General features: G+C 42.2%; 2 protein-coding genes across 2 annotated transcripts; both read left to right on the top strand.

Moving 5' to 3' along the window:
* Positions 1 to 11,470: 11,470 nt before the first annotated feature.
* LOC116926850 lies at positions 11,471 to 14,071 on the top strand. The gene is made up of 3 exons (XM_045180780.1): positions 11,471 to 13,525; positions 13,920 to 13,984; positions 14,053 to 14,071. Exons 1-3 carry the CDS (start codon positions 11,471 to 11,473, stop codon positions 14,069 to 14,071), a joined length of 2,139 nt encoding a protein of 712 aa, XP_045036715.1.
* A 4-nt stretch (positions 14,072 to 14,075) lies between these two features.
* Positions 14,076 to 15,620, top strand: LOC123477443 (ATP-dependent DNA helicase pif1-like). The gene has a single exon (XM_045180779.1). The coding sequence runs from the start codon at positions 14,076 to 14,078 to the stop codon at positions 15,618 to 15,620; it is 1,545 nt and encodes a 514-aa protein (XP_045036714.1).
* The last annotated feature ends 8,229 nt before the right edge of the window (positions 15,621 to 23,849 follow it).

Here is a 23,849-nt window from a genome sequence, read left to right as displayed (position 1 = left end):
GACTGCGTTTCAACACTTTTAAGAGACCGTTCCCTTTTGCACCCCTAAAACAGTCACCACTGCATACTGTATTCAACAGCTCCACTGACTGCGTTCCAACACTTTTAAGAGACCGTTCCCTTTTTCAGCCGTCAAACAACAGCTTTTGGATACTGTTCTCAACAGCTCTCCTGACTGCGTTCCAACACTTTTAAGAGACCGTTCCCTTTTGTTCCCCTCAAACAACCAAAGCTGCATTTTGTTCTCAAAATCTCCCTTGACTACGTTCCCACACTTTTGAGAGACTGTTTTTTTTGCTTCCCTAAACCAACCACCCATTCATTGTGTTTGGACAGTTCCTTTGACTGCATTCCAACACCATTGCAAACGTTCCCTTTTGCATCCCTCAAAAACCACCTATTCTTTGTCCTCAACAGCTCAAATGACTGCGTTCCACGACCTTTAAGAGACCGTTCCCTTTTGCATCCCTTAAACCAAGCAACAATTCATGGTATTCCCAACAGCTCCACTGCATGTGTTTCAACACTTTTAAGAGACCGTTCCCTTTTTCACCCCTCAAACAACCACAACTGTATTTTGTTCTCAACAGCTCCCCTGACTGCGTTTCAACACTTTTAAGAGACCGTTCCCATTTGCAGCCTTCCAACAACCAATATTGTGTACTGTTCTCAACAGCTCCAATGACTGCGTTCCAACACTTTTAAGAGACCGTTCCCCTTTGCAGCCCTCAAACAACCACTATAACTTTGTGTTCTGGACAGCTCCTTTGACTGTGTTTCAAAAATATTAAGAGACCGTTCCTTTTTCCATCCCTCAAACAACCATCAATTCTGTGTTCTTGACAGCTCCACTGACTGTGTGCCCTCAACCTTGAGAGACTGTTACCTTTGCTTCCCTCAAATAACCACTATTACTTTGTGTTCTGGACAACTCCTTTGACTGTATTCTAATACCCAAAAGAGGCCGTTCCCTTTTGCATTCTTTAAAACAAGCACCATCTCATTGTATTCCCACCAGCTGTGTTGCCTGTGTTCCAATACCTTTCACAGACCGTTCCCTTCTGCAACCCTAAACCAACCAACAATTCATTGAGTACTTACAACTAATTAAGAGACCGTTCTCTTTTGTATCCCATAAAAAAGTACCAATTATTGTGTTTTTCAACAGCTCCGCAGCCTGCAATCCAACACCCTTAAGAGAACGTTCCCTTTTGCATCCCTCAAACAACCACCAATTCCTTGGCTTCTTAACATCCTTTTTTGCTGCATTGCAGCACTTTTCAGAGACCATTATCTTTTGCATCCCTCAAAGACCACCTATTCTTTATCCTCAACAGCTCAATTGACTGCGTTCCACCACCATTAAGAGGCCGTTCCCTTTTGCATCCCTTAAACCAAGCAACAATTCATGGTATTCCCAACAGCTCCACTGACTGCGTTCCAACACTTTTAAGAGACCGTTTCCATTTGCATTCCTCAAACAACCACCACTGTATTTTGTTCTCAACATCTCCACTGACTGTGTTTCAACACTTTGAAGAAACCATTCCCTTTTTCAGTCCTCCAACAACCACTATTACATTGTGTTCTCGACAGCTCTTTTGACTGCTATTCATTAATATTAAGAGACCATTCCCTTTTGCATCCCTTAAAACAAGCACCAATTCATTTTGTTCTCAACAGCTCCATTTACTGCGTTCCAGCACTTTTCATAGAATGTTCCTTTTTGCATCCATCAAACAACCACCAATTCATTGAGTACTTACAACTAATTAAGAGATCATTCCCTTTTGCGGTTCTAAACGAGTACCAATTCATGGTGTTTGGACAGCTCCTTTGACTGCATTCCAACACCATTGAGACTGTTTCCTTTTGCATCCCTCAAACAACCACCTATTCTTTGTGTTCTCAACACATCCATTTACTGCACTCCAACATATTTGAGAGACCTTTTCCTTTTGCATCCCTCAAACAACCACCAATTCATTGAGTTCTTACAACTCCTTTAGAGATTGTTCTCTCTTGCATCCTTCAAACAAGCACCAATTCATGTTTTCTTAATATGTCTATTGACTTCGTTCCAACAACCTTCAAACACCATTTCCTTTTTTCATCCCTCAAAGAACCACCATTGTATTTTTTTTCTTAATAGCTCAATTGACTGCGTTCCAACACCATTAAGAGATTGTTCCCTTTTGTTCCAGTGCGCGCGCTTCCATCGGTTCGAGAGGGTTCACGTAACTTTTGTCTGCCTGGAAAAAGGTTGACTATCTGGAAAAAGGTCAACCACCTGAAAAGGATTCGAACTGCCGCCGGTTAGGCTTCACATTTTTCTTTGAAATTTGCGCGGACAGGGTGCGTAAAAGGACGGACGTAGGAAAACGGCGGGCAGGGCGAGACCAGCGGGAATGGCGGAAACAAATAACAGGTTTGAAACGACGGACAGAGGACAAGCATCGTCTACTACTTCTATTAATGCGCAAAGGGTATTTGTGGGAGGGATTTGTTTGTGTATCTGTCTGTTTCTTTTTCCGGGGAACTATCGTTGTGCGCGCGCTACTATTGACATTTTTTCTTGACAGCTCAATTGACTGCGTTCCAACACCATTAAGAGAGTGTTCCCTTTTTTCCAGTGCGCTTGCTTCCATTGGTTCGAAAGGGTTCACGTAACTTTTGCTGCCTGGAAAAAGGTCGACTACCTGGAAAAAGGTCGACTACTTGAAAAGGGTTCGAACTGCCACCAGCTAGGCTTAATCTTTTTCTTTCCAATTTCCGCGGACAGGGCGGATAAAAAGACGAACTGGGGAAAACAGGGCGAGATCCGCGGGCAGGGCGGAAACAACGGACAGGTTGGAAACGACGGGCAGGGGACGGGCATTGGTAAAGCACAAAAACTGCAAGGAAAGGACCAAGTAAGGAGCTAGCCTTGGAGGCAGTTCCCAAGTGCGCTCAACCGTGATTTGTTTTTCCTCCATGGTTTGTTACGTGTATGAGTGGTACGACATGACAATGCGTGGATTAAGGGGCTTAAAGTGGATTAATTAATTGTAAGTAGATTAAGCGGCTAACCATAGATTAAGAGGATACAAGTGGATCATTAAGTTGGTAAGAAGATTAAGTTTCTTTACGTGGATTCAGCGGCTTAACATGGATTAAAGGGCCTTTAAGTGGATTAATAAGTTACTTGCAGCTTAACATGGATTAAGAAACTTTAAGTGGATTAGGGGGCTTTAAATGGATTAAGGGTTTTTAAGTGGATTAAGGGGCTTAAGGACAGGTCCGACTAAATACTAGACTTCACCTATTACCGTCCTGGGACGGGCCGCCGTATACTAGTCCTCCTACCTTTATAAAAGCCAAAGGGGTATTTGTGGGCGGGATTTGTTTGTGTATCTGTCTGTCTGTCCGAGAATTTTGTGTAGGCGCACGCTGCCATTGGTTGCATACGAGTCACGTGATTTTTGCTGTAGCCAATCACAACACTGCATTCCGCAAATTAATTTACACGTCGTTTTCAACATGGCCGACATCATTCTTAGATTTTTCTACGACGTCTACCATTACTATTCACTAATTTCAAGCAATAAAATATGCAATAACAAACTGCAATAGACTGTTTATTTGCTTCCTTCAACTCAAGCCACCAATTTATTGTCTTCTTATCAGCTCCATTCACTGCATTCCAGCAACCTTGAGTGACCGTTCCCTTTTGCATCCCTCAAAAATCCACACAATCTTTGTTTTCTTAAGATCTCCATTGAATGCATTCCAACACATTTCAGAGACTGTTGCCTTTTTCATCCCTCAAACAACCACTACTGCAATTTTGTTCCCAACAGCTCCATTGACTGCATACCAACAAATTTCAGAGACCGTTCCCTTTTGCATCCCTCTAATAACCACATATTCTTTTTTACAGTTATTTCGTTTTTTTTACAGCTTCATTGACTGCATTCCAATTAATTTCATAAACGGTTGCCTTTTGCACCCCTCAAACACCCACCATTGCATTTTGTTCTCAACTGCTCCACTGACTGCGTTCCAAAACTTTTATGAGAGCGTTCCCTTTTGCATCCCTCAAATAACCCCCATTCATTTTGTTTTCACCAGCTCCATTGACTGTGTTCCAACAATATTCAGAGACCGTTCCCTTTTGCATCCCTCAAACAGCCACCAATTCATTGTGTTGTTCCCAGATTCCTTGACTGCATTCCAACACCTTTGAGGGACCGTTCCCTTTTGCATCACTCCACAATCACACATTCATTGTATTATGATTAGCTCTATTGACTGCATTCCATCACCTTTGAGAGACCGTTGCCTTTTGCATCCCTCAAAAAGCCCCAATTCCTTTTGTTTTCACCAGCTACCATGACTGTGTTCCAACAATCTTCATAGACCGTTCCCTTTTGAATCCCACAAACAACTACCTATTCTTTGAGTTTTCATAAGTCCCATTGACTGTGTTCTAACATACTTGAGAGACCGTTCCCTTTTTCAGCCCTCAAACAACCACCAGTTCCAAGTCCTCAACAGCTCAATTGACTGCGTTCCATCACCATTGAGAGACCGGTCCCTTTTGTATTCCTCAAACAACAACCAATGCCTTGGGTTGTCAACAGCCCCATTGTCTGCGTTCCAGCACTTTTTAGGGACCGTTCCCTTTTGCATCCCTCAAAAAAGCCCCCAATTCATTGTGTTGTTCACAGCTTCCTTGACTGCATTCCAACACATTTGAGGGACCGTTCCCTTTTGCTTCACTCAACAATCATCCATTCTTTATGTTCTCAACAGCTCCTTTGACTGCGTTCCAACCAAATTAAGAGACTGTTCCCTTTTGCTTCCCTCAAACAACCAACATTACAATGTATTCCTAACAGCTCCCTTGACTGCTTTTCACCACCCTTTAGAGACCGTTCCCACTTGCACCCTTCAAACAGCCACATAATCTTTGTTTTCTTAACATCTCCATTGACAGCTTTCCAACAAATTTAAGAGTCCGTTCCCTTTTGCACCCCTCAAACAACCTCTATTAATTTGTGTTCTGGACAGCTCCTTTGACTGCGTTCCAACCAAATTAAGAGACCGTTCCCTTTTGCTTCCCCCAAACAACCAACATAACAATGTATTCCTAACAGCTCCCTTGACTGCTTTTCACCACCCTTCAGAGACCGTTCCCTTTTGCATTCCTCAAACAACCACCAATTCATTTTATTCTGATTAGCTCCATTGACTGCTTTCTATCACCTTTGAGAGACCGTTCCCTTTTGCATCCTTCAAACAAGCCACAATCATTTTGTTTTCACCAGCTGCATTGACTGTGTTCCAACAATCTTCAGAGACTTTTCCCTTTTGCATCCCTCAAACAACCACTAATTCATTTTGTTGTTGACAGCTTTGACTGCGTTTCAACACCCTTAAGAGACCGTTCACTTTTGTATCCCTCAAAAAACCACATATTCTTTGGTTTTTAAACAGCTCCATTGACATCATACCAACACCTTTCAGAGACCGTTCCATTTTGCATCCCTCAAACAACCACCACTGCATTTTGTTCCCAACAGCTCCCCTGACTGTGTTTCAACACTTTTAAGAGACCGTTCCCATTTGCAGCCATCCAACAACCACTAATGCTTACTGTTCTCAACAGCTCCACTGACTGTGTTCCAACACTTTTAACAGACCGTTCCCTTTTGCAACCCTCAAACAACCACCCCTTCATTTTGTTCTCAACACCTCCACTGACTGCGTTCCAACACTTTAAGAGACCGTTCCCTTTTGCAGCCCTTAAACAACCACTATTGCCTACTGTTCTCAACAGCTCCACTCACTGCGTTTCAACACTTTTAAGAGACCGTTCCTTTTTCCAGCCCTTAAAAACTATTGCATACTGTTCTTAACAGCTCCACTGACTGTGTTTCAACACTTTTAAGAGACCGTTCTCTTTTTCACCCCTCAAACAACCACCACTGCATTTTGTTCTCAACAGCTCCCCTGACTGTGTTGCAATACTTTTAAGAGACCGTTCCCTTTTCCATCACTCAGACAACCACCATTGCATACTGTTCTCAACAGCTCCACTAACTGCGTTCCAAAACTTTTAACAGACCGTTCCCTGTTGCACCTCTCAAACAACCACCTTGCATTCTGTTCTAAACAGCTCCACTGACAGCGTCTCAACACTTTTAAGAGACAGCCCTCAAACCAGAGCTATTGGATACTGTTCTCAACAGCTCCCCTGACTGCGTTTCTACACTTTAAAGAGATTGTCCCTTTTGCATCCCTCAAACAACCACTAATTCATTGGGTTCTCAACAGCCCCATTGACTGCGTTCTCACACTTTTAAGAGACCGTTCCCTTTTTATCCAGAAAACAACACATATTCTTTGTTTTTTTAACAGCTCCGTAAATGTTTACTTTATTGGTCGATTTGACGTCATGTGTCACTTTGAAATAGGTAAACAAACAGACGTCGGTGCACCAGCCATGGAACATAGATTGAGTGTTGACCTGAGTTTACCTTCTACCCAACCGCAAAAGTTAAGCTGTTTAATGTAACCATCGTTTGTTAATTTTTATTACGATTGCCGAATGACGAAATGCAAATACACGTAAGACAATATCTATTTCTTGCCAGCACTATTGCTATTTTTCTCTTTTTGCTCTTCCGCAACTCTCCTGCACCTCAGCATATGAAGATGTTGTCTTGCTTCGGTCCCCAGTTTGTCCATTGTGGTTGAATTTTTTCGTGCCCTAATACAAAATAATAAATTTTATAAATTTTATTTCCATTTTAATTCTACATAGGCGGGGATTTTCAAAATCTAAGACACCATTGCCAATACTGCAATCGCAAAATTCGCACTTTAATATTGCAATTGGTTGCGTGAAAGATTTTTTCCAGATTTTAGACAATATTCGATCTTCATCATTGGAATTAATTGTGTACAAGCAAATTGTTCTTTGAAAAATCTGCAACAAACCACCAATTACAATGCTGAAAAGGGAACGGTGCCTTAAATTTGGGAAACACAGTCCTTTGCCAATTGTAGCAAACCACAAAAGCAATGACTGTGTTTCTTATATTTTAACCAACATTCCTTCTTCAACATTGCAATTGATTTTGCATAATAGATCAGTTGTTTGAAAATATGTAACAAACAACCAATTACAATGCTGAACAGGGAACGGTGACTAAATTTTTGGAAAAGCAGTCCTTTGCCAATTGAAGGCAACAACAGAAGCAATGACTTTGTTTCTTATATTTTAACCAACATTCCTTCTTCAACATTCGATTTGGTTTTGCATAACAGAGCTATTGTTTGAAAACAGGTAACAAGCAACCAATTACAATGCTGAACAGGGAACGGTGCCTAAAATTTTTAAAACGCAGTCCATTGCAATTTCTTTCTATTGTTGCCTGCAATAATAGTAATAATACAATGTAATGCTAAATTTATAGGCTACATTTCCTTTTAAACATTTTCCTCTAGACTAACTGTTTTAAACCTTTTAAAATAAAAAATAAATTCATACAAAAAAAAGGTTTAAAAAAAATTACTGAATAGCGGTGTAGCGTGCTTCTTCGGCCCGTTTTTCCAGCTCCCTCAGCAAATCTGATGCTTTGTTTTCCGGATACTTTCGATACCGGAGCAATAGAGGCAATTCACATCGCGGTTTCGCGTGTCAATTGTTTCGATGTCCGCCATTTTCTCTGGTTGTTTATGTCATGTTTTGCGTTGTCTGTATTGGGTGAAAGTGTAATTTCCCAATACAAAGTGGATTTTGTGAATTAGTGTTTATTTTTTTTTAATTTTTTTTTGTGTCAGTTAATTGCTACGTATCTTGGTTAGTATGTGTAGCAATTTCTGTTTCCAGATCACATTTCTTGTATTTAAAAAAAAATCTTTTCTGTAGGGCTGTCATGGATGACACAGTATATTTGAAATAGAAATTCTGGAGCCGTTATCTGATCAAGACTCTTCTGTTGCTAGTGACGGTCAAATTAAAGAATTATTATTCAGCTTCAGTACACAGTGGAGGGAAAAGTTCTTCATGACCTTCAGTTAATGAAATATTAACCACTTCTTCATTAAGGTGCACATTTTCAATTGGCACTTGTTCGGGATCTTGTACCATTTCTTGAAATGCTGCATGTAGTTAATAACAATTGTGATAACGTATGAATAAATTATACTTCATAATTTGTATTACCTCTTTGAACATTTAAAATTACTCTTCTTGACTCTCTATCCATGGCTGACTTAGCGTTAACATACACTTTGTCAAAATTCAGGGATGGGGCCCAGTCTGGGTGTGTTTCTCCAGTGTAGTAAAAAGGTTTTCCTGTGTGATTTCAAATAGAAGAATTAGATTCACACATTAACTATTAATAAATTTGTCGAGACTTACCTAGAACAAAATGTGCATTACAAACTCTATTGTTATTTGTAATTTTTTGGCCAACAAGATGAAGTCTTTTCAACCAGACTTCTCTTCTGCGTTTCACAACATCCAATTTCCAGTTTCCCTGGATTTTTACGAATGCAAGGTATAGAAAAGAAACGCACACTTTTATCCCTGCCTGATCTTTTGCAACCCGGGGCACAACAATATAATGAAAACCCATGACAGCCCTACAGAAAAGATTTTTTTTTAAATACAAGAAATGTGATCTGAAAACAGAAATTGCTACACATACTAACCAAGATACGTAGCAATTAACTGACACAAAAAAAAATAAAAAATAATTTAACACTGAATCACAAAATCCACTTTGTATTGGGAAATAACACTTTCAGCCAATACAGACAGCGCAAAACATGACATAAACAACCAGAGAAAATGGCGGACATCGAAACAATTGACACGCGAAACCGCGATGTGAATTGCCTCTATTCTGCCGCTTTTTTTTTCTTCTCCATTTCCGCATTTCTCTTCTTCGTCAGTTCTCTTAGTTTCATTTCTAGTTCTTCATCTTTAGTTTCTCTTCCTTCCATATCAATCTTTCTCTTCTTCTCCCTTAGCTCCCTTTCTACATTTTCCTCTTCTTCTTCCATCATTTCTTTGCCAATTTTTATATTTATTGTTTTCCTCTGATCATTTTTTTCACTTTGTAAATACTCAATCTCTTTTTCCGTTCTTTGTTTCATCTTTTCCTCTTCCTCTTCCTCTTCTATCATCGATTCTTCGGTGCAGTCAGTTATGGTATATTTTCCCCCGATCTCTAAAAGCGGTATTTTGGGATAAAATACTGTCTATGTCTTCCACATTTTCGTCGTCGACAGAAATAGAGAGGGAATCAGACATGTCGTCCAGCAGATTTTGTACCGCCATGATGTATGAACCATGATCTCTCAAACATTGCGCTGCACAAATTTCTATGCTTTAGCACCCTCTTTTCTTCGTAGTCAGCAGTATGAAAGTCAATATTTGACCAATAGATGGCCGATGAAAGCAAACGTAAAACCCAAATAAAAGCAGACAAAATTATTATATAAGTTTTCCAAGAAAAATTACACACGTTGACAAAGAGCATACCGCGTCCACAGTTAAAAAAACCAAACAAACAGGTAGTATATTATAAAAGATCTGGTTATTGTCAAGACAATTGTTTTATGAAATTTGTATCAATCAACCAATTGCAATGTTGAAGAGAGAACGGTAGCAAGAATATTGAAAAACACAGTCCTTTCAAAATTGCAGGCCACAACTGAATCAAAGACTTGGTTTATTAAGTTTATAAGCTAAATTTTCCCATTTTACATTGGAATTATTTGTGTATTTTAAAACTGCTCTTAGAAAATTTGTGTCAAACCATTAATTCATAAGTTGAAAAGGGAACGATGCCTAAACTTTTTAAAACACTGTCCTTTGCCAAATGTGGATACAATTTTAAACAAATACTGGATTTACTAAGTCTTAGGCAACATCGTTTCTTCAATACGGAATTTATTATGCATGAGAAAATGTTAATGGGAAAATCAGCAACAAACCACCATCTTAATGTTGAATAGGGAACGGTGCCAAAAAAATTTTGAAACGCAGTCCTTTTGCCAATTGCAGGCCATAACAGAAAAAATACTGTGTTTGTTAAGTTTAAGTCAACATTTAGTCTTCAAAATTGGAATTGATTGTGCATGTGAAAACTTTTCCTTAAAATTCTTTAACAAAAAACCAATTCCAATGTTGAAGGGGGAACGGTGCCAAAACATTGAAAATCTGTTACAAAACACCAACGCCTTAAATCTTTGAATGTTATTTCTGGCTAAAAATTTGCCTGCATTCCATGTTACACCAATCTAATAATCAATTTTGGTTAACTAAAGGAAATTTTTGATCAAAATCTTTCTAAGTAAACTGTTTTGGGATAAGATGTTTCATTGATTGATTGACTGCGTTCAAACTCTTTGATAAAACCTTTTCTGTGTCACCTTCCAAAGAATTGATAAAGGTTTTAAAAATGAAAAGGATCACCATAACGTTGGAACGTAGTTTTTTAAAATTTGAATGACTTTTGCAAAAGAAAGATCTACTGTATAATACTTTTTAAAAATGGAATGGTCCCAAAAATATTGGAACGCAGTCAATTCTAAATTTCATTTATGGATAATTATTGTCAAAAGCTGCAAAAGAAACAAAACTTTTTCTATGTTGATTTGAAGATTTTCACAACAAAACTATGTTTTAATGAATTAAGTAAGCGGTTTTTCTTCACATCTTTATCTATTTTTATTGTAATTTTTCCTTTTTACGATAAATTCATAGGTTATCAAGGCTTTCATCGCAACATTCTATCCTGGCGCTTAAATTGCCACACCACCGCGGGGAATCACACGTCTGGACTTTAATTTTCAAGTATAGTATTCCCCAACCTAATCCTTCCCCCACCAAAGAGTTGTTGGATTAAACCCGGCACCGAAAAACTAACTTCCTTTAAGGGTCCTTCTCAAGTCACTGTGGAACACAGGTTCCTGTGCGGGTGATGATTCGTTGTCAGGCACGCTCCGAAGCCAAAGACTACGGTAAGGCCGGGAGAATGCAGAGCCTGTGACTTGAGAACAGTCCTTTAATAACGGAGATATAGTGATAGGTGTTAAGGGCCAACAACTTTATAAGGTTTAAGCACTCGGAAACCACATTGAGCAACTGCCTGGGACGGTGTCGTGTGGTGGAATGGTTTCAATTTTACATTTTAATAGGCTTAGTTTAATTTGAAAGTGTTTTAGGAAATTTTTGCGGTGTAATTTTTGTTTTCGTCAATTCAAGAGACTAATTTGAAAGTGTTTTCGGATATTTGCGGTGTTCAATATACGCTCCCCATTTCCACCTTCTCCAAAATTCGATTGCCTGTTTTAATAACTTTGAATTTGTTGCACATTTTTTTTCCTCCAACAGCCCTCCAAAAGCCCTCCACTCAGACTGCCCCATTCAAGAATCGAACATTTCCATTATTATCAGCAACCAAACAATGGCACCGCGTCGTCAATTGACTGATGCTGAAAAAGCAAAAAAAAATAGGAAACAAAGAGAAAGAAGAGCACAGGAAGACCCGCAGACGAAGGCGAAGCGGAATGAAGAAAATAGAGCCAGAGCAACTTATGTTCGCGAAAACAAGAAAAGAGCGCTACAACAAGAACCAATTCAAGGTGGGGCAAGAGAAAATGCAGACGAAGTTGCTGAACCTGCTAAGAGACAATGTCAAACCGCAACTGAAGACGACAGACGAGCAAGATTGGACACTGAGTCCGCCAAGCGAAGGGAGTGCCGAGCTAGAGAGTCTAAAGAGGTATATCAAGTTCGACTAAGAGACCAAGCGTTGCGACAGCAATCTCTGCGTGTCGAAGAAAACGAAGAAGAGAGAAGAGTTAGACAAATAAGAGATATCGAGCGCCATCGAGCTAAACGTATTGAAGAGACAGCAGAAGAAAGGACTTTGCGTGCAATGGCTGACAGATTGCGTCATCAGATGTATCTGGTTGAAGAAACGGAAGAAGAGGCGGAAATACGTAGGGAACTTAACAGGGAACAAACAGCCAACTACAGAGCGGCAGAGATAGAAGAAGAAAGAGAAGAAAGACGAGAAGAGAGTCAATCTCGAATGGAACGTTTGCGAGAAGAGAGAGAGGAAGACGAGGAATTACTTCGCGCCATGAATGCATTTGAACATGCTGAAATTATACCATTGGAAACTGAAGAGGAGCGCACTTTTCGCGAAGAGCTATTGGCTGCTTGCAACCGTGCGAGAGTGCCAAGAACTCATAGAGCGGCTTGCAAAACATTGGCTTCCGATGACCGAGTTCCATTGCACGATTGTGGAGAAATGACCGTCAATTGCGGCGAATGTAATGCCAGGCATTTCAAGGGTGAACAACCGACAGACAAGAAATTCACCCAATGCTGCGCAAAAGGAAAGGTGATTCTCCCACCTCCAAAAGAGTGCCCTCAACCGCTGGTTAAACTATTGCAGAATGACCATCCAAAGGCGAAAGCGTTTATGACGAAGATCCGCAATTACAACAGCGCTCACGCTTTTGCTTCGTTGGGAGCCAATATTTCATCTCCCCCAGGGCGTGGACCTTATTGTTTCAGAATCCACGGTCAAGTGTACCACAACACCACACCCGTCGGCCCCCATACGAATAATCCTAGGTATGCGGATCTTTATTTCATGGACGCTGCGCAGGCTGGTGAGTTCAGAGCGCTTTCCACCTCAAACGGAGGATGCTGCAGAAACTTGATGGAGGAATTGGACGCAATGCTCCGAGAAAAGAATCCGAACGCAGCCATTTACAAGATGATGCGTCAAGTGCTTATAGAAGAGTACCGCCGAGCCCAAGATGAGAATCTACCGCACCAAACAGTAGGAATGATCATCAGCAGTGATCGAAGAAATCTAGATCAGAGGCGTTACAACAGCCCGACGACAAACGAGATTGCTGTGATTTTCAAAAGCGCAAATGGTGAGCCGCCAGCGAAGAGAGATATCCGTGGCCATCTCTTCATCCCGGTCAGAGGGAGAACATTCGTTCAGATTGACACACAACAGCCCATGTGCGACCCAATGACTTACCCTTTGCTCTTCCCCAACGGTGACGATTGCTGGCATGTAAACATGCCTTATACCACCACTACACGACGTGAAAGAGAGGAAGCAGCAGCACGGGCAATGGATGTGGATGAAGAGGAAAAGATCGATCTCCCAAGACTTGATGAGATGCTGCGGCTAGAAAATGCACCATTAGAAGCTTTAGCTGGTGAGGAAGAGCTGTTGGAAGAACCAGAACCTGAACCAGAGGAGCAAATGGATGAAGACGATAACGATCCCCAACGATTGAATCGTGGCGAAGGAAGACGAAAAAGGATCACGCAGTGCGAATTTTACAGCTTTCTCATGTCGATTCGGGAATATTTCAACAACGTCTTGGCCGGCGGATCACTCACTCAGCAATGGACGGTCGATTCTTACGTAAAGATTGAAGCCAACCGCGTCAAGTACATCCGCGAACATCAGGCGGAGCTTCACGTGGCTCAATACGACGGTCGGGGTGGAGTGGGACGAAATCACGTGCCATCTTGATGCGCGTTACGTCAGCGCGCCGGAAGCCTGTTGGCGAATCTTTAAGTTTTCCCTTTCCGACCGTTCGCATGCCATCTATCGCCTGGCCGTCCATTTGCCCCGAGAGCAGCCCGTCTTTTTCCAACCGGGAAACGAAATTCAAGCCGCCATCAATGCCGCTTCGAGAGACACCAACCTAACTGCTTTCTTTAAGTTGAATCGCGTCGACGAGAGCGCACGGCAATATTTCTACAGAGAAATACCTCACCACTACGTTTTCATCAAGAAAACAAATTCGTGGAAGCCTCGCGTGAAACGGGCCAAGATCATCGGTCGCCTATACATGGTTGGCGTTCGACAGGTGGAACGGCATTGCCTTCGTTTGCTTCTCATCAACGTTAAAGGGCCAACAAGCTTTGAAGATTTGCGAACAGTCGACCAGATTGTCCATCCCACTTTCAAAGCGGCAGCAATATCACTTAATTTGCTGGAAGACGACACTGCTTGGGCTAGAGCCATGCAGGAAGCGGCAGCATTCCAAATGCCTCTTCAGCTGAGGCAGCTTTTTGTCGACATTTGCCTGTTCTGCAATCCCTCCGACGCTCTGCATCTATTTGAAATCAACCTGAACCATCTGATGGAAGACTACATTAGAAGCGGACACGAAGCCAACGTGGCCAAAAAATTGACGTTGAAATGGATTCAGGACAAGCTACGTCTCCACAATCAGACGATGGAAGATCTCTCCCTGCCTGTCCCTGATTTCCAGCTGATTAACCAACTGGTCGAAGCTCAGATGGAAGAGAACAACGAAAACAATCAAAGAGAAAAGAGACTCATGGGCGAAATGATGTTGGCACAGCTCAACGACGGGCAACGCGCGGCCTTCGATCAAGTCATGGCTGCTGTCAACGATGTCAACAACTTACATCCACGACAGTATTTCCTTGATGGCCCTGGAGGAACGGGAAAGACCTTTCTCTACAACACCCTCATCACCGTCCTTCAAGGTCAGGGGAGAAAAGTCATTGCAGTGGCTTCCACGGGGATCGCGTCCACTTTGTTACTGGACGGAACAACTTACCATTCGCAGTTCAAGATTTATCCTCCAATAACAGAGACGACAAGATCGAAAATCGAAGAAGCCAGCTACAACGCGCAACTGATCAGAAACGCCAGTCTCATCATTTCCGACGAAGCCACCATGAAAACCAACCACGCCCTCGACGCGATCAATCATCTTTTCCAAACCGTCATGAAGAATCGCGTCGATCCCTACGGTGGCAAAGTTCTCTTGCTCGGCGGCGATTTTAGACAGTGCTTACCCGTTGTGAGGCACGGAAATAGGGTCAAAGTCACCGAAGCGACCATCATCATTAATGCGACTTGGACCCTTTTTCGACAGCTTCGATTGGTGCAGAACATGCGTTCCGCGGATGGTAGTCAAGATTTCGCCGATTGGCTCATTAAACTTGGAAACGGATCTTTGGCACAAATACCACGACTCAACGACCCAGATCTCATCGAAATTCCGCAAGACTTTCTCAACATTCGAACCAACTTAATCGAACACGTCTTTGGCAATCCATCCGATCTGTTAAACGAAGGCGTCAGAGAACAAGTTTGCAACCGGGCTATTCTATGTCCCAAGAATGAAGATTGTCTGAGGATCAAAAACAAGATCATCAGCGAGATGCCTGGCGCGTTAAAAGTCTGCAAAAGTATCGACACCATCGATTCAGAGGACCCAGAGGAAATTTCCAACTACCCTCCGGAAATTTTAAACACCTTCAATGTCTCTGGGCTACCTCCGCACCAACTCAAACTGAAAATAGGAGCCATCGTCATTCTTCTCAAGAACATTGACTCACGACAGGGACTTTGCAACGGCACGAGGCTCATCATCAAGGCGCTCAGCGGTAACCTGATCGTGGCAGAGATCGCGGCCGGCAAACACAAAGGACGCAACGTCTTCCTCCCGCGGATGTCTGAAAAGATTGCAGTTTCCTGTGCTTGTGGCTTTCGCTATGACCATCAACAAGTCACAGGGACAGACTTTTGAGCGAGTAGGCATCTACCTTCCTGAATCCGTTTTCAGCCACGGCCAACTATACGTCGCATTCTCGCGTGCAACATCAAGAGAAGGTGTCAAGGTTCAGTGCGAAGAAACAGAGAAACAGGTCAAGCTACTTAGGAATATTCCACAAACCACGGAACAAGATAAGAACAAGGTATTCACGAAAAACATTGTTTTCCAGGAAGTTCTCCTACAAGAATAGCCAGAGCCGAAGAAAAAACCCCTAAAAATCACAGCCCATGTGATAACGACAACCATTAAAAAAGAGGAACTAAATTCCGCCTCGGTCTACGGACAAAATAAGGAGCACGGGCATGGCCTTGGGGGCAGTTCCCAAGTGCGCTCAACCGTGATTTGTTTTTCTTCCAATGTTTGTTAAGTGTAGGAGAGGTACGACTTGACAATACGTGGATTAAGGAGCTTTAAGTGGATTAAAAAATTGTAAGCAGATTAAGGGGCTTGATGTGAGCGGCTTAAAATGGATTAAGGGGCTTTAAGTGGATTAAGGGGTTTAAGGACAGGTCCGACTAAATACTAGACTTCACCTATTACCGTCCTGGGACGGGCCGCCGTATACTAGTCCTCCTACCTTTATAAAAGCCAAAGGGGTATTTGTGGGCGGGATTTGTTTGTGTATCTGTCTGTTTGTCCGAGAAATTTCGTGTAGGCGCATGCTGCCATTGGTTGCATGCGAGTCACGTGATTTTTTGCTCTAGCCAATCCCAACCCTGCATTCCGCAAATTAATTTACACGTCTTTTCCAACATGGCCGACATCATACTTACATTTTTCTACGCCATCTACCATTGCTATTCACTAATTTCAAGCAATAAAATATGCAATAACAAACTGTAAAAGACTGTTTATTTGCTTCCTTCAACTCAAGCCACCAATTTATTGTCTTCTCATCAGCTCCATTGACTGCATTCCAGCAAACTTGAGTGACCGTTCCCTTTTGCATCCCTCAAAAATCCACACAATCTTTGTTTTCTTAAGATCTCCATTGAATGCATTCCAACACATTTCAGAGACTGTTGCCTTTTTCATCCCTCAAACAACCACTACTGCAATTTTGTTCCCAACAGCTCCACTGACTGCGTTCCAACATTTTTAAGAGACCGTTCCCTTTTGCACCCCTCAAACAACCACTTAATCTTTGTTTTCTTAATATCTCCATTGACTGCAATCAAACAAATTTCAGAGAGTGTTGCCTTTTGCATCCCTAAATAACCACCCCTGCAACTTTGTTCTCAACAGCTCCACCGACTGCGTTCCAACACTTTTAAGAGACCGTTCCATTTTCCAACCCTCAAACAACCACTTAATCTTTGTTTTCTTAATATCTCCATTGACTGCATTCCAACAAATTTCAGAGTCCGTTCCCTTTTGCAACCCTCAAACAACCACTATTAATTTGTGTTCTGGACAGGTCCTTTGACTGCGTTCCAACCAAATTAAGAGACTGTTCCCTTTTGCTTCCCTCAAACAACCAACATTACAATGTATTCCTAACAGCTCCTTTGACTGCTTTTCACCACCCTTCAGAGACCGTTCCCTTTTGCATCCCTCAAACAACCACCAATTCATTGTATTATGATTAGCTCCATTGACTGCATTCCAACACCTGTGAGAGACCGTTCCCTTTTGCTTCCCTAAAACAACCAACATTACAATGTATTCCTAACAGCTCCCTTGACTGCTTTTCACCACCCTTCAGAGACCGTTCCCTTTTGCTTCCCTCAAACATCCATCAATTCATTGTATTCTGATTAGCTCCATTGACTGCATTCCAACACCATTGAGAAACCGTTCCCTTTTGCAGCCTTCAAACAAGCCCCAATTCATTTTGTTTTCACCAGCTGCATTGACTGTTTTCCAACACTCTTCAGAGACTGTTTCCTTTTGCATCCCTTAACCAACCACATATTCATTTTGTTGTTGACAGCTTTGACTACGTTTCAACACCCTTCAGAGACCGTTCACTTTTGTATCAATCAAACAACCACATATTCTTTAGTTTTTAAACAGCTCCATTGACTGCATACCAACACCTTTCAGAGACCGTTCCCTTTTGCATCCCTCAAACAACAAACTATTCTTTGAAATTTCAAAAGACCCATTGACTGCGTTCCAACCCCTTTGAGAGACTGTTCCCTTTTTCAGCCCTCAAACAACCACCAGTTCTTAGTCCTAAACACCTCAATTGACTGCGTTCCAACACCATTGAGAGACTGTTTTTTTTGTATCCCTCAAACAACAACCATTGCCTTGGGTTGTCAACAGCCCCATTATCTGCGTTCCAGCACTTTTCAGGCACCGTTCCCTTTTGAATCCCTCAAACAAGCCCCAATTTATTGTGTTTTCAATAGCTCCATTGAGTGCTTTCCAACACTCTTAAGAGACCGTTCCCTTTTGCACCCCTCAAACAACCACCCCTTCATTTTGTTCTCAACAGCTCAACTGACTGCGCTCCAACACTTTAAGAGACCGTTCCCTTTTGCAGCCCTTAAACAACCACTATTGCCTACTGTTCTCAACAGCTCCACTGACTCCGTTCCAACACCTTTGAGAGAACGTTCCCTTTTGTATCCCTGAAACAACAACCAATGCCTTGGGTTGTCAACAGCCCCATTGTCTGCGTTCCAGCACTTTTCAGGGACCGTTCCCTTTTGCACCCCTCAAACAAGCCCCCATTCATTTTGTTTTCACCAGCTCCCTTGACTTTGTTCCAACAATCTTCAGAGACCGTTCCCTTTTGCATCACTCAAACAGCCACCAATTCATTGTGTTGTTCACAGCTTCCTTAACTGCATTCCAACACCTTTGAGGGACCGTTCCCTTTTGCTTCACACAACAATCACCCATTCTTTATGTTCTCAACAGCTCCTTTGACTGCTTTCCAGCACCCTTAAGAGACCGTTCCCATTTGCATCCCTCAAACAAGCCTCAATTCATTATGTTTTCACCAGCTCCATTGACTGTATCCATCACCATTGAGAGACCGTTCCCTTTTGCATCCCTCAAACAACCACCAATTCCTTGGTTTCTCAACAGCCCCTTTTGCTTCATTGCAGCCCATTTCAGAAACTGTTCCCTTTTGCACCCCTCAAACAACCACCACTTCATTTCGTTCTCAACAGCTCCTCTGACTGTGTTCCGACACATTTAAGAGACCGTTCCCTTTTGCACCCCTAAAACAGTCACCACTGCATACTGTATTAAACAGCTCCACTGACTGCGTTCCAACACTTTTAAGAAACCTTTCCCTTTTTCAGCCCTCAAACAACAGCTTTTGGATACTGTTCTCAACAGCTCTCCTGACTGCGTTCCAACACTTTTAAGAGACCGTTCCCTTTTGCACTCCTCAAACAACCACAGCTGCATTTTGTTCTCAAAAGCTCCCTTGACTACGTTCCCACACTTTTGAGAGACTGTTTCCTTTTGCTTCCCTAAACCAACCAGCCATTCATTGTGTTTGGACAGCTCCTTTGACTGCATTCCAACACCATTGAGACTGTTTCCTTTTGCATCCCTCAAACACCTACCTATTCTTTGTGTTCTCAACAGATCCATTTACTGCACTCCTACATACTTGAGAGACCTTTCCCTTTTGCATCTTTGAAACAACCACCAATTCATTGAGTTCTTACAACTCCTTTAGAGATTGTTCTCTCTTGCATCCTTCAAACAAGCACCAATTCATGTTTTCTTAATATGTCTATTGACTTCGTTCCAACAATCTTTAGACACCATTTCCTTTTTTCATCCCTCAAAGAATTCACAATCCACCATTGCATTTTTTTTTCTTAACAGCTCAATTGACTGCGTTCCAACACCATTAAGAGATTGTTCCCTTTTGTTCCAGTGCGCGCGCTTCCATCGGTTCGAGAGGGTTCACGTAACTTTTGTCTGCCTGGAAAAAGGTTGACTATCTGAAAAAAGGTCAACCAACTGAAAAGGATTCGAACTGCTGCCGGTTAGGCTTCACATTTTTCTTTGGAATTAGCACGGACAGGGTGCGTAAAAGGACGGACGTAGGAAAACGGCGGGCAGGGCAAGACCAGCGGGAATGCCGAAACAAATAACAGGTTTGAAACGACGGGCAGAGGACAAGCATCGTCTACTACTTCTATTAATGCGCAAAGGGTATTTGTGGGAGGGATTTGTTTGTGTATCTGTCTGTTTGTTTTTCCGGGTAACTATCGTTGTGCGCGCGCTACTATTGACATTTTTTTTCACCACCAATTCCTTGGGTCTTCAACAGCCCCTTTGGCTGCGTTCCAGCACTTTTCAGAGACCGTTCCATTTTGCATCTCTCAAACAACCACCAATTCCTTGGGTTCTCAACAGCTCCTTTTGCTGCATTGCAGCACTTTTAAGAGATTGTCCCTTTTGTAGCCCTTAAACAACTACTATTGCTTAGTGTTCTCAACAGCTCCACTGACTGCTAACCATTAATTTTAAGAGACCGTTCCCTTTTGCACCTCTCAAACAACCACCTTGCATTTTGTTCTCAACAGCTCCACTGAAAGCATTCCATCACTTTTAAGAGACCGTTCCCTTTTGCACCTCTCAAACAACCACCTTGCATTTTGTTCTCAACAGCTCCACTGAAAGCATTTCATCACTTTTAAGAGACCGTTCCCTTTTGCATCCCACAAACAACCACCAATTCCTTCACTTCTCAACAGCACCTTTGGCTGCATTGCAGCACTTTTCAGAGACTGTTCCCTTTTGCACCCCTCAAACAACCACCACTTCATTTTGTTCTCAACAGCTCCACTGACTGCGTTCCAATACTTTTAAGAGACCGTTCCCTTTTGCACCCTTAAAACAGTCACCACTGCATACTGTTTTCAACAGCTCCAATGACTGCGTTCCAACACATTTCAGAGACCGTTTTCTTTTGCATCCCTTTAACAACCACACATTCATTGTGTTCTTTACAATCCAATTCCCATTCATTTTATTTTATCATGCTCCATTGACTGTATTCCAACAATCTTCAGAGACCGTTCCCTTTTGCATCACTCAAACAGCCACCAATTAATTGTGTTGTTCACAGCTTCCTTGACTGCATTCCAACACCTTTGAGGGACCGTTCCCTTTTGCATTACTCAACAACCACTATTAATTTGTGTTCTGGACAGCTCCTTTGACTGCGTTCCAACAAAATTAAGAGACCGTTCCCTTTTGCTTCCCTGAAACATCCAACATTACAATGTATTCCTAACTGCTCCCTTGAATGCTTTTCACCACCCTTCATAGACCGTTGCCTTTTGCATCCCTCAAACAACCACCAATTCATTTTGTTGTTGACAGCTTTGGCTGCGTTTCAACATCCTTCAGAGACCGTTCCCTTTTGCATCCCTAAAACAAGTACCAATTCATTGTGTTTTCAACAGCTCAATTGAATGTGTTTCACCACCTTTCAGAGACTGTTCCCTTTTGCAGCCCTCAAACAACCACTATTGCTTACTGTTCTAAACAGCTCCCCTGACTGCGTTCCAACACTTTTAAGAGACCGGTCCCTTTTGCAGTCATCAAACCCCAGCTATTAAAAACTGTTCTCAACAGCTCCCCTGACTGCGTTGTAACACTTTTAAGAGACCGTTTTCTTTTGCATCCCACAAACAAGCCCCAATTCATTGTTTTCACCAGCTCCATTGACTGTATCCAATACTTTAAGAGACCGTTCCCTTTTGCAGCCCTCAAACAACCAATATTAATTTGTGTTCTGGACAGCTCCTTTGACTGTGTTCCAACAAAATTAAGAGACCGTTCTCTTTTGCTTCCCTGAAACAACCAACATTACCATGTATTTTAACAGTTCCCTTGACTGCTTTTCACCAACCTTCAAAGACCGTTCCCTTTTGCATCCCTCAAACAACCACCAATTCTTTGTGTTCTCACCAGCTTCATTGACTGCTTTGCAACACTCTTTAAAGACCGTTCCCTTTTGCATCCCTTACACAAACACCAATTCATTGTGTTCTCACCAGCTCTATTGACTGCATTCCAACACCATTTAGAGACTGTTCCCTTTTGCAGCCATCAAACAACCACTATTGCATACTGTTCTCAAAAGCTTCACTGGCTGCGTTCCAACACTTTTAAGAGACCGTTCCTTTTTGCATCCCTCAAACAACCACCAATTCATTGTATTCTGATGAGTTCCATTGACTGCATTCCAACACCTTTGAGAGACCATTCCCTTTTGCATCACTTCACAATCACACATTCTTTATGTTCTCAACAGCTCCTTTGACTGCTTTCCAGCACCCTAAAGAGACCGTATCCATTTGCATCCCTCAAACAAGCCTCAATTCATTGTGTTTTCACCAGCTCCATTGACTGTATCCAACACTTTAAGAGACCGTTCCCTTTTGCAGCCCTCAAACCACCAATATTATTTTTTGTTCTTGACAGCTCCTCTGACTGCGTTTCAACAAAATTAAGAGATCGTTCTCTTTTGCTTCCCTGAAACAACCAACATTACCATGTATTTTAACAGCTCCCTTGACTGCTTTTCACCAACCTTCAGAGACCGTTCCCTTTTGCATCCCTAAAACAACCACATAATCTTTGTGTTCTCACGAGCTCCATTGACTGCTTTGCAACACTCTTTAAAGACCGTTCCCTTTTGCATCCCTTACACAAACACCAATTCATTGTATTCTCACCAGCTCCATTGACTGCATTCCAACACCATTTAACAGACCGTTCCCTTTTGCATCCCTCAAACAACCACCAATTCCTTGGCTTCTCAACAGCCCCTTTTGCTGCATTGCAGCACTTTTCAAAGACCGTTCCCTTTTGCACCCTTAAAACAACCACCACTGCATTTTGTTCTAAACTGCTCCACTGACTGCGTTCTAACACTTTTAAGAGACCGTTCCTTTTTGCACCCCTCAAACAACCACTATTGCATACTGTTCTCAACAGCTCCCCTGACTGCGTTCCAACACTTTTAAGAGACCGTTCCCTTTTTGCATCCCCACAACAAGCCCCAATTCATTGTTTTCACCAGGTCTATTGATTGCATTCGAACACTTTTCAGAGACCGTTCTTTTTTGCATCTTTCGAATAAGCCCCAATTCAGTGTTTTCAACAGCTACGTTGGCTGCATTCCAACACTTTTAGAGACCATTCCTTTTTTGCATCCCTTACACAAGGATCAATTTATTAAGTTTTTATCAGCCCCATGGCCTACATTCCAACACTTTTAAGAGACCGCTCCCTTATTCTATCCTTCAAACATCCACCCTATTCTTTGTGTTTTCAACAGCTCCATCTACTGCATTCCAACACTTTTTAGAGACCGTTCCCTTCTGCATCCCTAAAACAACCACTAATTCATTGAGTACTTACAACTAATTAAGAGACCGTTCTCTTTTGCATCCCTTAAAAAAGTACCAGTTATTGTGTTTTTCAACAGCTCCATTGGCTGCAATCCAACACCCTTAAGAGACCGTTCCCTTTTGCTTCCCTGAAACAACCACCATTACTTTGTATTCAAAACATTATTTGACTGTGTTCCACCAACCTGCAGAGATCGTTCCCTTTTGCATCCCTCAAACAAGCCCCAATTCTTTCTGTTTTCCCCAGCTCCATTGACTGTTTTTGAACACCCTTCAGAGACCGTTCCCTTTTGCAGCCCTCAAACAACCACCAATTCTTTGTCTTCAACAGCTCAATTGACTGTGTTTCAACACTATTAAGAGACCGTTCCCTTTCCATCCCTTAAAGAACCACCTATTCTTTGTGTTCTCAAGAGATACATTTACTGCACTCCAACATGGTTGCGAGGCCTTTCCCTTTTGCATCCCTCAAACAACCACAAATTCATTGAGTTCTTACAACTCCTTAAGAGACCGTTCCCTCTTGCATCCCTCAAACAAGCACCAATTCATGTTTTCTTAACAAGTCTATTGACTGCGTTCCAACAACCTTTAGACACCATTTACTTTTTTCATCCCTCAAAGAACCACCATTGTATTTTTTTTTCTTAACAGCTCAATTGAGTGCGATCCAACACCATTAAGAGATTGTTCCCTTTTGTTCCAGTGCACGTGCTTCCATTGGTTCGAGAGGGTTCACGTAACTTTTTCTGCCTGGAAAAAGGTCGACCACCTGAAAAGGGTTCGAACTGCCGCCATTAAGCTTAACCTTTCTCTTTCGAATTTTCGTGGACAGGGCGGGTAAAAGGACGGA

The sequence above is a fragment of the Daphnia magna genome, unplaced genomic scaffold, assembly GCF_020631705.1.
Source record: "Daphnia magna isolate NIES unplaced genomic scaffold, ASM2063170v1.1 Dm_contigs021, whole genome shotgun sequence".
Taxonomy (NCBI): domain Eukaryota; kingdom Metazoa; phylum Arthropoda; class Branchiopoda; order Diplostraca; family Daphniidae; genus Daphnia; species Daphnia magna.
Note: the sequence above shows the minus strand (reverse complement) of the source record. Positions and strands in the feature narration are given on the sequence as shown.